General features: G+C 35.5%; 2 protein-coding genes across 2 annotated transcripts; both read left to right on the plus strand.

Annotated features, from left to right (window-relative positions):
* The first annotated feature begins 3,355 nt into the window (after positions 1-3,355).
* On the plus strand, positions 3,356-5,628 carry LOC132175206 (MYB-like transcription factor EOBII). The gene is made up of 3 exons (XM_059587076.1): positions 3,356-3,569; positions 3,666-3,795; positions 4,616-5,628. The coding sequence occupies exons 1-3, from the start codon at positions 3,437-3,439 to the stop codon at positions 5,310-5,312; spliced, it is 960 nt and encodes a 319-aa protein (XP_059443059.1). The 5' UTR covers positions 3,356-3,436; the 3' UTR covers positions 5,313-5,628.
* Positions 5,629-11,971: 6,343 nt separating this feature from the next.
* LOC132175207 (small ribosomal subunit protein eS10z-like) lies at positions 11,972-14,871 on the plus strand. Its single transcript, XM_059587077.1, has 5 exons — positions 11,972-12,060; positions 12,304-12,352; positions 12,448-12,727; positions 12,900-13,029; positions 14,499-14,871. The coding sequence occupies exons 1-5, from the start codon at positions 12,058-12,060 to the stop codon at positions 14,577-14,579; spliced, it is 543 nt and encodes a 180-aa protein (XP_059443060.1). The 5' UTR covers positions 11,972-12,057; the 3' UTR covers positions 14,580-14,871.
* Positions 14,872-15,231: the final 360 nt, after the last annotated feature.

The following is a 15,231-nucleotide window of genomic DNA, read 5'->3' on the forward strand; positions in this document are numbered from 1 at the left end:
TAGACGTTATTCCTACACAATCAACATTATTCCTTGTAAATTAAGCGAACATATAATTAAGTCAAACTAATTTAAGAGTATTGGCAATCACTTGATATTTCTTATATCATATACAGCAAACTGTTTTTTTTTTTCTTTCTTTCTTTCTTTTTGGGTCCTTCTCACGTCCAAGGGAATATTCTTTAGGAAGCCATGAGAAACTGAAATGACATATATAACTTTGAGAGTGAATATGATTTGAAATTCATGATTTACGTGATGCAATCGTCACCCATTTAATTATTGCTACCAAATTAATGGTAATTATGAATAGAAAGAGGAGATTATAAGTAAGTATTAAGAAAAATCAAAATTAAGTAATTTCATTTTCATGTCTCTAAATGTCCCCTAACTAATTGAGCTTGTGGTTTCAATATGCATTCGTCATTGAAAGTTATGGGGCTTCCCAGGAGCAAATCCTTGCTTGATTTCCTTACCTAATTATTATACGTACACAGAATAGTGATCATGAAGTCTTAATTCATAGCATAATTAATATACATTTTCATTCACTTGATGCAACTATATATATATGCTCCAAAGAATAGTGCTATCACTCCCTAATGTGACAGTACCACCTTAAACGACAAAAAAATAAAAAATTTATCCCTAATCTCCTGGTCGGCACCACCCAACCGCTATGCAACAACACTGTTCGAGATCACTCAATCCGATGACTATTGGCCACGACCATCAAATTGAAGAGATTTGATGGCATGGTCGGGACCATCAATTAGATCGTGTGTCAGAGGTGGTCGCACCACCCACGTAGGAGACATTGGGCAATTTTTTTTTTTTTCTAGGCTAATGTGGCACTGCCACTTAATTAAGGGAGTGTAACAGGTGGGGGTGTCTATATATATATATATATATATATATCTGCCACTTAATTAAGGGAGTGTAACAGGTGGGGGTGTCTATATATATATATATATATATATATATATATATATATTGTTGAGCACACACTAGTTATTAGAGTTTTCTCCTAAATTTACAATATTGTATTGTGAAAAACTGAATGGTTTAGTTGTGAGTATCATATTCAATCACGTTCAATACTTATAGTGTTACATTATATATGATATCAGACAAATCAATAAACACAAACATCTATTTACTATTTTTTTTTTTTTGAATTATCTATTTACTATTATTAATCATACGGGGCCGGGTACAAAACATAAAAACTCTGATTTTTCTAGTTTCATCATTGTGAATCTTAGTATTGTAGGGTGATTAGATTACACAAACTGACAGTAGTTATATAATGAAAATCTTGAAATATTTTTTTTTTTTTTTTTTTAATCAAATGCGGGAAAAGGTTACAAGGGAGGATCATTCCCAAATCTTGAAATATTAATTGGCAAGATAAATCACCCAAATACATGGTTGAAAAATATTTTTATTTGCTAATTGATCAAATTGGGGATGATGGTTGCTTTCCTTTTGTGTTCACGATAAACATGTCATTGGCACATATCATATTTACACATAATCCATCAAATAATACCAGGCATGCACCTGTACAGAATTGAGTTTGTATAATACTTTCCACTAATTTTATCATGAGAGAAATATAATTTAATTCAAAAAACATTAACCATCCGGATCATCCATTAATTTCCTTTTGTTAAACAATCTAAAAAATAAAAAATAAAAACCTAAAATTCTCGATCGGGTGTGAGTACTCGACAACGTTAGGGAATAGGATGGATCATTTCTATTTAAAGTGAAATGAAGATAATCTATTTTACCGTTAAGATTTTGTTTTATTTCATTTAATGGTATTCATTGTGCCACGTGACTTAAAACTTGTAAATGGCATTACAATATGTACACCATTAGATTTATAAAATCTAATATGGATCATAACATTAAAGACTACAAAACAATATATGGGATTTGAAAAGCTTTCATTTTGGAAGTGAATATAATGAATATGGTGTAGATCACAATGATCCTCTCCATTTCATCGTTTAGAGCATCTCCAAAAAACCATGTAAACTAACTTTTTAGTTAAAACAACATTTTTTCTTCCACCAGCAGTGCTGTAAAATAGCATTTTTGTCTAGAGATGCTAGAGTGAACTTTCAAATATGAAAGTTTACTGTAGCATTTGTAAATATTATTTAATTATATTTTATCTTTCTTTCAATTTGTTTAATCTTTTCTCTCTCCTCTCTTTTTCTCCCCTTCTCCCTCACGCTCCCTTCTCCTCCCTCAGCGCCTCCTCATCTCTTTTCTCTCTCTATCCCTTCTCCCTCAATGCCTCATCTCTCTCCCTGTCCCTGTAGGGCTGCCACCCAATGGCCAGACGACCACGAAGCAGCGACCGAGAGCCTTTTTGGGTTTCGATCTATCCGATCAGAACGACCGGCGGAAAAGATTGATGCACATCACCCATGGAGTTTCGTCTGCCATACACCACCTTGATGGGTTTCAGGTTGTTCGATTTCTCCAAAATAGTGGTTTTAGGTGGTTCAATACAATTTGTGGTGAGGGAGAGAGAGAGGAGTAGAACAAATAATAAAAAATAGATTAAAAACAATATTTAAATAAAGTAGGCATTGTAAAATAGAGAGTCTATCTATTAGAGTCATTGCGAAAAAGTAATAGTTAAATTAAAAAAGTGGTATATTAAATAGCTAAACTACAATTCTTTGCTAGAAATGCTCTAAATACATCAGTTTTAGCTCTTGACCATGAAATAATTAATAAATATTCCATTGTTTTAAATTAGACTCGCACTTGAGAGGAAATTATGTTAATTTGTGTAAAAACCCGTAAATCTAGTAAGTGGTTAAATTTCACATAAAGTAATCGAGGATTTGATATGATATAACTTACCTTAAACCTAAAAAAAAAAAAAAAAAGCACCCATTCTCCAAATTATTTTCTCTATTCTATAACGTGTCACAAGTTCATTGGGGGTTAAGCCAAAGAAAAAATAAAAACTTCACTGGGTTTTACTTCATATAGACTATAGTAATAATTGGTTGCAGAAAGAGAGACACAGAAGAAAAGAGAGAGAAAGAGAGAGAGAGACAAGGATATGTGGAACCACCGGCAGAGTTCACGGGGTACGTGCGTCGGTAATTACGTAATACTACAAATGTACGTAGAAAACGGCCGGTGACGTGGGAATAAAGTTGATGGAACGTCGTTTTAGGGTTAGATGGAGATCGGGTCCCTTATATGGACCCCATCCGGTTGTAAATGTCGGCTGAGTTGGACTTCCCTGTTTCTTTTAAAGGGGGAGAGAAAGAGGCCCAACTCTTGCACAGCCATTTCACCTCCAATAATCAATCCTCCACGCATTCATTTGATACAAGACAATCAAAAAAACACCAAGTTAAATTATTGTTCGCCCCCCGGCCCGGAGCTCCGTCAAAAAATGGGTCACCATTCTTGCTGTAATCAGCAGAAGGTTAAGAGAGGCCTTTGGTCGCCGGAGGAAGACGAAAAGCTCATTCGATACATCACCACCCATGGCTATGGCTGCTGGAGCGAAGTCCCCGAGAAAGCTGGTCATCTTTCTTTCTCTCTCTCTCTCTCTCTCCCAAACACAAAAAAATAAATAAATTCTGTAGCTTATATATATATACATGGATCACATTTTTCAGGGCTTCAAAGGTGTGGGAAGAGCTGCCGATTGAGATGGATTAATTATTTGAGGCCTGATATCAGAAGAGGGAGGTTTACTCCGGAGGAGGAGAAGTTAATCATCAGCCTTCATGGAGTTGTAGGAAACAGGTTCAGAAAAAAAAAAAAAATAAATAAATAAAAAAAGTTGACTGTAGATTATAATGTTCCCCCTTTCCCCTTTTTTCTTTTGTTTTTGTTTTATTTTTTATTTTTTATATATATGTATTTAAAATTAAAAAAAAAAAACATTTTTCTGCATGGTGTCTTGTCACACCAAAGCAACATAGATTTTTCAAACACGATGTATCATCAGCTAGAGCTTGTGAGTGTGTGAAACGTCAAATGTTTTACTCGTGGGATTTTATTTTATTTTTATTTATTTATTTTTTAGTGGTGGAGGAGGTGCTTTGTATGCAACTTGACTGACAATGACAATTCTAAACAAAACTTTAACACCAAGTCTTTGAATAAGTTTTGAGATTGTCTTAAATAGCTTGCAACCAGAAGCAATCTCACTGTTCAAAGTAGTTCCCCTAGTAGTATCACCTACATATATTTTGAGTCGTTAAGAGGGCAATTTCAGCGGTTGAAATTGTAGTTTTCAGTCGAAATTAAGTACATGTTTATTATATGCACTCTATCTCACTACACCCTCCACCTTCTTAATTTATTAAATATTAATAATCCTTCAATTAATAATCTTTCTCTAAACGCTTTACTAGTATAGTATTGTTTTCATATGAACATGCAAACATTGATTTCTAATCAAATTGTTTTCAAAAACACCTTTTTTAGTACAATTTTTTTTGTAAACTGTCGTGATAGTTCACGATCGATTATGTCTGTGTTATTTGTTGTTTTTATTTCCTTTTGGGTGGACCGACATATTCATTTAGTATGCTAACATGTATGCATGATGGATTTGTAGATGGGCTCATATAGCAAGTCACTTGCCGGGAAGAACAGACAATGAGATAAAGAACTATTGGAATTCATGGATAAAGAAGAAGATACGAAAACCCTCTTCGTCTCCAAGCACCAACACCACCACAAATACTACTAACTCAGAACATTCTCAAATGGGTTACAGTTCGAACCAACTTGATTTTGTGAATCAAGATTTCACGCCAAAGCAACCTGTTCATGAAACCCTATTCTCTTCTTCATGCCCTTTATTCATGTTCGACACATCTTCACTTGATGGGTCTGCAGAAAACAACGTCGTACGCGCCGAGTATTTTCAGGATGCGGTGGGTTTCCATAGTACTCATGAAACATGGAATATGAACCAACATCAAGTTCAAGCGCTTCCGCCTCCGACGACGGCGGCGTCGGCTTTTGCGGTGGGCATGGATGCAAATTATTTGCCGCCATTGATAGAGAACATGGAGAATATGGTGCCTCTTGACGTGCAATCGTGTAGCATAGATGAGGAAGGAGAGATGGGATTGGAGTGCTTGCAAAGGCAGGAGTTGAATGAATGGGTTGAATCCCAGCAACAATGCTCAAACTTTCTTTTCTGGGATAACGTTGAAGGACCACTCGGTGGGGAAGAAATCGTACCGGCTTCATCAAATGTGGGAGCTAATAATACATTGAATCATGCTTTTCCTTCGTCTCTATGAGATGATAATGGTTGTGGAAATTGTCCCCGCCACAAAAAGGCCATTTTCCCCCCTTTTTTTGCTTCTATTGGGTGAGGTTGTGAATTGTGAGTAATTAAAAAGGCAACATAAAAATTTGCATGCCAATTAATGTTTGCTTGGTGTTTGGAAATGGACGAGGAAATTCAAGAATAAAGGCAATGCAACAATGCAAGATGCAAAGCTTGATGACCACAACTATGAGATATTTCCCTTAAGCTCTTGTACATGTCATGGTGTTGAATGGTTGACATGGTTTTGATTTTTCTTTTACCTTTTCAATAACAATCCAGATTGACTTTTTCTCCTACATTTCATGTTAATTAGGTTGTAATCATAAGAGAATTGTTATATATATATATATTATATAACCTTAAATTTTTGTCTTCAATTAATGTTATTTCAATATATATATATATATATATATATATATGCTTCGAAAGCAAAAAAAAACAAACAAAAAAACCAAAAACCGCAGATTGGTTGATGTGTTATGCTATAAATATTTTGTGGGATCAAGGAATATTTTGGTGTTTTTCAGCATGCCACTTTTTATTTATGTGACAAGTACCTGAGCAAAAAATATATGGCTGGGAGATATTTCTAAAACTTAATTAATTTCTTTTAGAAACTTAGCCAATGTTTAAGCAGGGTGTCACGTTTCGTTGATTATGACTACCAATATCTGCAACACTACAGCGATGGCAATCAACATGATACCTAGATGGATGGATGACGATTGTATGGTTTGAAATAAAATATTTGTCAAAGGAGGCAGATCCACTGAATCTAATGTTTTGTGAATTACTGATGATGATGATGACGACGACGATATTGTCTTGAAAACAGTATATGTCTTTGAAAATTATCGTTATGGTCAGGAAAAACATTAATATCTTATGAAGCGCTGTGTTACTGTGTACAGTGCACCACCATCAGTTTTGTCAATTTGTTGTTTGTCGGTTGCATGGATTTTCTCCTTCGTCTATTTACCTATGTAATTATAAGAGTACCGTTGTTTCAGTGAGGATATTTTCTTGCATGAGATAATTGGTGATACTATTTAGTAGGGAGGTCTTTTTAGGTTCGCTCAGGCCCCCTTTGGGCTTGACGAGTCCCCCCCAAAGGAGTCATCAGAAATGGTCCCCGGACCGACGGACGTATGGTACTGAAGGGGATAAAAAAGGAAGGATATGTCTCATTCACGCATAGATGGATTTAGGGGGGACCGGCAAAGGCTCTAGTCCCCACAAATTATAAGAAAAAAAAAATTTAAGGTAAAAAAAAAAAAAATTAAGATAAAAAAAATAATTTTAAGTATTTTTTGCTAATTGGTCCCTCCTCAAAAATATTTTGACTTTAGGTCCACCCAAATTCAAACTGGCTCCGTCCTTGATTCACGGTACGGTTTTGCCTATTTAATAAACTTGATTCATTAAGGAAATGAGGTATTGAAATATCTCCGGAATGAAAACTATTCATGAAATATGGTGGCTGGGTTCCATTACCTTTGGCTCTTGCTATATCAAGCCCGCTTACCATATTAAACGCAATCCTATAAATGAAAGCCAATGTTCTTATTCTAAGGTATGCACCTACTCATTTTTATTCTTAGTTTATTGGGTTTTCTTTTGAATGATTGACTGACTTAAACACTAGAGTGTTCTCAGTCAATGCTACCGGCTAATTACCCTTGCGGGTCTTGCCTGTTTTCTGTCTTAGCAGATCTTCTTTGACCGCGGCATTCAGTCAATGGCTCAAACAATAATAATACTAACAATTAACATAAGAAATTGATAATAATAATTAAGTGGGACATTCTGAAAAAAGTTTCATGAATGTAAAACAAATGCTTAGCTACATTCCAAATGGACTCAATTTTGAGATGAGTAGAACCCAAAAGGTTGGACGTACGTACAGCCATGGAAAAAAAATATATATATATTGAGTGCCCTAATAATTAATGATCACATCTTAATGACTGTAGAGTTTCCCATTCCCACCTAATTAAGAAGGATGTAATGCTTTAATCAATCTTTCAATGAAGGCTATCATCTCACTGATCATTGGGCAATTCATTTATTAGTGATGTCTAATTTGAGTTAATTTCCTTAATCTCAAAAAGTTTATATTGGAAAAAGAGAGGAAGAGTCTCTGTTATGCCCTAAATTAACTTTCCTACTGTTTTAAGCAACAATTAATACGAATATTAATTACATGCTCATGAAATCATGCCTACTTCATTGTTACCCAAGGAATTTAAATTTAAATGTTGCTTCTTTGTGGTACTAAATTAATTAATTTAATTTTTTTTTAATAAAAAAAGAAAGATAAAAAAGACTATTTATTCTCTTCCTTTTTTTGACCCCATCTATCTTTGTACCCTTCATGTCTACGCCTTGTGATCACTTTTCTTACTATATAGGTACAATGGCCATATCATATATGAGTAGGAGGCGCTCTGCAATGATTCATAACATTAAAGTGCCTAGTCATTTAGATACAACCGAAAGTGACTTTGATGATATTAGATACATGCATTTCTCAATTCTGGGCATTGCCGACGATAAATCTTCTTGCAGAAGAACAAGAAGATCGCACCAAGATGTGTCTAATATTGATCCCGAGATCATGGAGTACAGGCTGAGTTTCACACTACTGCTTGGCAGGTCCGGCAGAAGAGGCGGACGGACCTTTGCCTTCAAGGGGAACTAGGTAGTAGCAGAAGAGGTCGACAAAGTACTCTTGCAAGCTCGGTTTTATAAGGGAAGTGCACTATCTCGATTGGTTGGCCAATGTAATTATGGTAAATAAATCAAATGGCAAATAGAGAATGTGTGGACTTTACCGGCCTGAAGAAAGGCTTACCCAAAATATAACTTTCCTTTATCGAAAATCGGCAACTTCTTCTAGATTTGATGGCTGGGCATGAATTACAAAGTTTTATGGCCGTCTTTTTTGGCTATAATTAGATCAAGATATATGTCATTTAACATACACTGATCCGGAGCTATAGTACATATTCGTGATTATGCCATTTGGGTTGAAAAACGCAAGAACTACATACTAGAGGGAATTGGTGAGCAACATGTTCAAGATGTAGATTGGGAGAAACATAGAGGTGTACATGGATGACATGTACATGGTCTCATAGAGGGGAATTGAGGCCAACTTCGAGGAGATACGAGCTATCATGGAGATACAACCCCCGCGTAATACCTACTACAAGAAAAATGTATATTCACTATGTTTTATTTTTCTTGGCATTTACGTGAAACATTGAGAAATATGTATTTAACGGCGTTTTTTATGATCACGTCGACACTTTCTCATCATTAATTTCTAGACGCAAGGAAATGGAAATTAATTCTCGGCATTTTTCAATGAGTCGAGAAATGGAAACGACATGTGGAAGCTGACCACTCGGCGTTTTAATAAAAACTTTGAGAATTAGTTGGAAATTGCTTGATTTATTGGCGTGAAAGATTTATAAAATTTCAAATTTATTATTAATTATTTATTTAAAAAAAAAAAAAAAAAAAACAATGATTCACGCTGGGTCAAAACTAGACCCACAGTGGGGTCCAATGATGACCCCATCGTGGGTCAAAAGATGATCCACGGCGACAAGGACGGAGCCAAGAAATTTTATGGGAGGGGGCCAACCAAAATTTTTTTTTTTCGGTTCTTTAGAATTTTTTTATTAAAAATAATTATTTTGGTTGTTTTTTATGAACTAAAGACTACGGTAAGGGCAAAAAAAAGTGAGCATTTGAAAATAAGGGCAAAAAAAATAGACATTTAAAAGTAAGGACTAAAAATAAAAAAACTTAATAGGTATGACCCAAAAAAATTACGAATAGGGCCAAAAAATTTTATTGGATATGGCCAAAAAATCTAAAAATATGGCCTTTTTTTTTTTTTTTACTTATAAATTTTTTTCTTCATTATTTGGGGGGGACCATGGCCCACCCTGGTCCCCCCCTCCCTCCGTCTCTGCACGGCGAGTCACGGCTAGACCCACAACAGTGGTTGACCTACGTTGGGTCACCTTGTGACTGAGTATTGGTCACGCCATGACCCAACATGGGTCGTAGGGTGGCCCACTTTGGGTCATGACGAGGCCCACTTGTGACCCAGCATGGGTCGCAACCAGACCCTCCGCATGGGTTTGGTGGTGACCTTGTCGTGGGTCACAAGACCATTTATTTTAAAATCACATCCTTAAGAGGATTTGAGAGAAAATTTTAACAGATTTGTGACATTTCCAAAAATTATGTCTAATACACTAAATTGATAATTTTTGAACTTTGGAAGGAACATTGCAAAAGTCATAAAAGTTCATGGTGATTAAGTGAAATTTCCTCTATTTTTATTTATAGATGTCTACTTAAAAAGTATGCATTAATTTGGATATGAAAAAATAAATATGATTTAATATTAAATATTATTTAATTAATATTAAAAAATAAAAAAGGGTCTCACTTAAACTTGTTTCCCTAGAGCATTCACAATGTACATTGTACTCCTCAAATAAAAATTAAACTTATTGAGAAGAAAAAATTACTTTATTAAATTTAGAGAGCTACTTTTAAAAGAAATAAAATATCAAACTCCCTATATATTTATCTACCTTAGTTAAATATCATTTTTTTTTAATTAGTTTTAACCGATAGGAGATGGGAGAGTAAAAATAAAAATACAAATTATATAACTTTTGTTTTTTTGACTAATGGAATGTAGGAAGTGAATCTGACAAGAGTTAAATTTAAAGTAATGTAAGGAGTTTGTTAGATTTTTAGAGAAAAGTTAAATGAAGAGAACCCACTGTGAATGGTCTCCACAAAATCTATCAAGCCAGTCATGACTATTAAGAGCCTGCATGGGTGTACGTTTGAAGAGCCTAAAAGTTAGGGATGTCAAAAAAAATCAGGTACCAACCAGTAACCGGTTGGAAAAAACCGGTAACCGGGAAACCGGTTGGAAAAAACTGGTAACCAGGTACCCGATTCCGGTTTTTGGCATGAGTTGTAACGGGGTAACTGGGTAACCGGGTATATATATAAAATAATATATATTTTTTTATTTTTAATTTTTTTGGGGCATTTTTAAACATTGAATTTTTATGGCATTTTTAAACATTGGATTTTATGGGTATTTTTAAACAATGAAGTTTTAGAACATTTTTAAACATTGGATTTTTATTTTTTAAGGCCCAGAAAGCCAAAAACGGTAATTTTTTTGGGTTTTTTTTTTTTTATTATTATTTTTTTTAACAATCACAACAAAGCCCAACTTATTGGGACAAAAATGCTAATTGTTTTTTTTTTTTTGTTTTTTTTTTTTTTTTTAAAAAAGAAAGGGCAAAAAATTGTTAAATTAAGAACAAAAATTAGACCCAATACCTCATATAAGCCCAAAAATTAGGCCCAATACCTAAAATAAGCTATATATATATATTCTTAAAAAACCGGTTACCTGGTCCGGATAACCGGGTATCAACTGGGACCAGCCGGTTATTGTATAACCGAGTAACCGGTTTCGATTTTTCAAAATAAAAAAACCAGGTACCTCGATTCCGCCAAAATTGGGAACCGGGGCAGGTTTGCTACTCCTACTAAAAGTGCATTTAACACTCAAAAAGTCCGTTTAAAGAAAAAAAGACCGGTTTGGTAAAAAAAATTGAAAGCGCTTTTAAGAGTTCAAAAAAACCCAAAACCCATTTTTGGCAAAATGACAAAAGCTTAAAAATGAAGCTTTTGCAAAAAAAAAAAAAATCTTTTTGATTTAAATCTATATTTCTTAAATACAATTCCAAACATACTCTAAATCTAACTTTACAGTATATCAATTTGCTTAACGTGCCGCTTTCAAAAAGGTTTTTAGAAGTTTCCCATCACTTGTCATCTTATTTCTTTTGTAAGAATTGATGCTTTGTTTTTCAACTAAACTATTTTATAAAAAACATTTTATCTATTTTTTGATGTGACCAAATATCATGATCATATCAAAAATACTTTCGGTTGACCATGAAAACCATCTTTAATCCAAGTAAAATGGTTTCTTTGTTTTAAAATTATAAACCATTTTATGAGTTTGAATTTCTCATTCTTGTATTTTCTCTCTTTATTCATTCTCTGCCACCACCACTAGAGGTCGCCAGAGTTCACCAGATCCGCCATCGGCCACCACCACCGTAGGTTATTAGCAATTTCTCACCTTCGTTGGAGGTCCCCTGTCATCATTGTTGTCGCTGGCCGCCGACCGCTGTCGCTGTCGCCGTTACGTTCACTAATTTTTCTTATCAAAGAAAAGTTGAAAATTGTTTTTAGCTCAAATAATTTTGTTAAAAATATTTTACAACAAAAAAAATATTTACTTCCAAACAAATTAAGCTTAATAGTAAGAAAGACCCACGTGTGCAATCTCCCCTTTTTCCCTTAAAAAAAAAAAAGGGGGTGGGGGGGGTGGAATAAAGGTCTATGACAGAAGCATAAGGTTGACCCCCTCTTTGGGCTGATATTCCTACAATTCTTTTGGTCCATTAAAGGGCCATCGCCATAAGACTAGACCATACATAGGCCCAAACCTATGCCCATATATATCCTAAGCCCATATCCCATCGGTGGGCTATATAAAACCAAAGCAGAATTAGGGTTTATTGCAGCAAGCAAAGACTGAGAGAGAACTCGCCGCCTGTATTTTCCTCGCATCTTCAACTTCAACCATGGTATCTCTCTCTCTCTCTCTCTCTCTCTCTCTCTATCTGTGAAAGAGTTAATTTTCTGTTTGTTTGCCGAGAAAGTTTTCGTAGGAGAAGAAAGGAAAATGTAAATGAACGAATCGCGTGTATTTAGGGTTTTAGACGAAAATATAAAGCCTCTAAATTCTTTTCCTTTCCTTTTCCGCTGTTTCTCGGCATGCAAACAGATATCAAATCGGTCTCTTGACTTTTCTAATTGTTTCCCATCAGATCATTTCGGAGAAGAATCGCCGTGAGATCTCCAAGTACCTCTTCCAAGGTTTCTTACATACATATGCTATGTAGCTATCTCTATACGTGTATATATATGTGTTTTATTTAATTGTTCAATTTTGTGGTAATGTTTGTGTTCAGAGGGAGTTTGCTATGCGAAGAAGGACTTCAATCTGGCGAAGCACCCCGAGATCGATGTGCCTAATCTACAGGTAATAAAGCTGATGCAGAGCTTCAAGTCCAAGGCGTACGTGCGCGAGACCTTTGCTTGGATGCACTACTACTGGTATCTCACCAACGACGGCATTGAGTTCCTCAGGACTTATCTCAACCTGCCCTCCGAGATTGTCCCAGCAACCCTGAAGAAACAGGCTCGTCCTGCTGGTCGGCCCTTTGGCGGCCCATCTGGAGATCGCCCACGGTAAATTTTTGTTCTTCGTGGTGGATTGGTGAGATTGCTCTAATTGATTGTGATGTGATATGGGTGGATTGGTTACTGAGATTGCTCTAATTGATTGTGATATGATATGGGTGGTTAAATTTGTGTTTTTTGGGGTTTGTGTGAGTAATTGAAAACTGTTGTTGTGAATCAGTGGCCCTCCTCGTTTTGAGGGAGAGAGGAGATTTGGTGACCGAGATGGGTACCGTGGAGGTCCCCGTGGACCCGGTGGTGACTATGGTGACAAGGGCGGAGCACCTGCTGACTACAGGCCTAGTTTTGGGGTAATTTGATTGTGGTCTTTCCTTAGTACTTTCTTTCGGTATCTATTATGTTTGTATGCTTTTATTGCTGTTTGTATCATATTTATGTCCCATTGTGATAGTCGCGAGCTTGATTTTGGCGGGGAACATACAAATTGGTTCTTTCTTTGTGATAGCAAATTGTTTCTTTGACTTGGTTTTTGGCATTGTTTATTTTCTTCAAATATGCCATTTAAGGTTAGGTTGGATGGGTTTGGTGAGTCTATTGAGCGAGGGGAACTAGTGTGTCAAGTTTTCTTTTAGGCCACTGGGGTTGGTACTGTTGACTTTCCTGTTGTTCAGAGTTTAGACAATTTTTTGCTGCTTCTTGTAAGAGTAATTATTATAGTCCACTGGTACATCAGCTCATTACAAGTGGGAAATTCTGGTTTGCACCTGTGTGGAAGCAGGGGTTGTGTGGGAGTACTTCAGGTCTAGACGATAGTGAAAAACCTAGAAACATAATAATTTTCGGGACTAGATTTTGACATTTTTGTAGTTGTAAACTTATTGGGGAATGCATCCTGTCATGGCTTGAGGCCTTCTTCCCCATCCTCCTTACCCCCTCCCCATGGCTTCTCTAAGCCCCGTATTTTTTATTTTCTTGAGGTATTATGTGTTAATATTGCTGGGTTAATTTGGTTCAGTTGTCAACCCCAAACCAGACTCCTCTTTATTTAAAGCATGGTTTCTGTCGTTCATCTAGTTGTTTGAACAAGTTGCCTCTTTATGTGTAAAGAAATGATGTTAGTGGCCAATAGAAAATTTTGAGGCACACACCGGCAGCTTTCCATTTGTGGTCAAAAGGAGTAATGATTAAATTGTATTATTGTGAGGTTGGAAGTTGATTGTATGTGGAGTTATAGCTAGAAAGAATGCATTAGTATTACAATCTAATTCTTAGTGTCTCAGGTGTCCCGACTTTTTTTCCTTTAATTTGTTTGAGGGGCCAATCCTACTGATGTTAGATTACGAAATTTGACTATCTGATGATTGTTAGCTTTCCATTAATAGTATCACTTTTTTCTGTCCAATATATGGCTCATTTGACAATGCCTTTTAGATTTATTTGGTTTTTGGTTGTGATTTGACATAAATGTATAAGTTATTTTGAGTGTGTTTTGTTTTGAGTTGTTTGTTTATGTTTTTGTTTTTTCTTTTCACAAAAGCAAAAAGTTACCCTACAAAAGTTTGCCAAACGAGCCCTAGTCTTTTTAATATCTCCAACATTTTATTCTTGCAGATTTTTGTCTCCATTTGAGTAGTTATTTGAAATCTTCAAAGTTGTTAGGGAAATATGTGAGATTTTAATTTGTAAGCCAGCATATGTCCATTGGTGGTGGCGTTCTTTGTAAAAGAATTGGGGATGACTTGTTTTCCCAGGCAGCTGGGATTGTAGTTCGATAGTTTCTACTGTACTCTAATGATTGTTTCTTGCACCAAACTTGCAGGGTCCTGGTGGAAGGCCTGGCTTTGGTCGTGGAGCTGGTGGTATTGGTGGTGGTGCCCCAGAGAGCTCAAATCTTTCTTGAGAGTTATGGCTCCTGTTCCTACATTGCATGGTTTTTGTTAGTTCAATTCTTAAGCCGAATCCATTTCACTTGCTGCATATGGGAGCTGAATAGCAATTCTTCTTTTTGTTCGTCTGGTGTTTGAAAATGTTAGATGTTGGATTGGTAATAGTTGCTATTTAATTTTCCTGCTTTATGAATCGTCTTTCATTACTACTTCTGAAGCATTATCTACATATTTTTGTTTTATGACATTTGTGACACTTCCACCTTTATCCATCAATACACCACCACCTTCTTTTGGTAACCATTAGATGATTCTCATATATGATATGCAATAAATGAGTGTTGTTTGGTACACGACTCCCCACAATTTCTCAGTAGGAAGAATTTGACCATTTGAAGCTGAACCGATGATGAAATCTTTGCAATCCATTGGAATTGATTGTCTATTGGTTTCATGAGTAAATATTACCCGTCACATCCAATTGTCTTCATGAGTAATGTTAACTTTCACACAAAATTATCATTCTCATTTCACACAGCTTTTTTTTTTTTTTTTTTTTGTTTAATTGGGTTTAGAGGTGAAAGCCAAGCTTTATACCAATAATGCTGCTTTGGGCTTTGGCAACAATTTTGCAAAACAAGAATGTTGACAGGAATCTGATAGACA

The sequence above is a fragment of the Corylus avellana genome, chromosome ca3 (genome assembly GCF_901000735.1).
Source record: "Corylus avellana chromosome ca3, CavTom2PMs-1.0".
Classification (NCBI taxonomy): Eukaryota; Viridiplantae; Streptophyta; class Magnoliopsida; order Fagales; family Betulaceae; genus Corylus; species Corylus avellana.

Excerpts from the sequence above, each read along its gene's own strand:
- LOC132175206 (XM_059587076.1), top strand. The coding sequence starts at position 3,437 with ATGGGTCACCATTCTTGCTGTAATCAGCAGAAGGTTAAGAGAGGCCTT. Across the intron at positions 3,570-3,665 it reads CGAAGTCCCCGAGAAAGCTG|GGCTTCAAAGGTGTGGGAAG; the intron begins GTCATCTTTCTT and ends CACATTTTTCAG. Across the intron at positions 3,796-4,615 it reads CATGGAGTTGTAGGAAACAG|ATGGGCTCATATAGCAAGTC; the intron begins GTTCAGAAAAAA and ends ATGGATTTGTAG.
- LOC132175207 (XM_059587077.1), top strand. Across the intron at positions 12,728-12,899 it reads CCATCTGGAGATCGCCCACG|TGGCCCTCCTCGTTTTGAGG; the intron begins GTAAATTTTTGT and ends GTTGTGAATCAG. Across the intron at positions 13,030-14,498 it reads ACTACAGGCCTAGTTTTGGG|GGTCCTGGTGGAAGGCCTGG; the intron begins GTAATTTGATTG and ends CCAAACTTGCAG.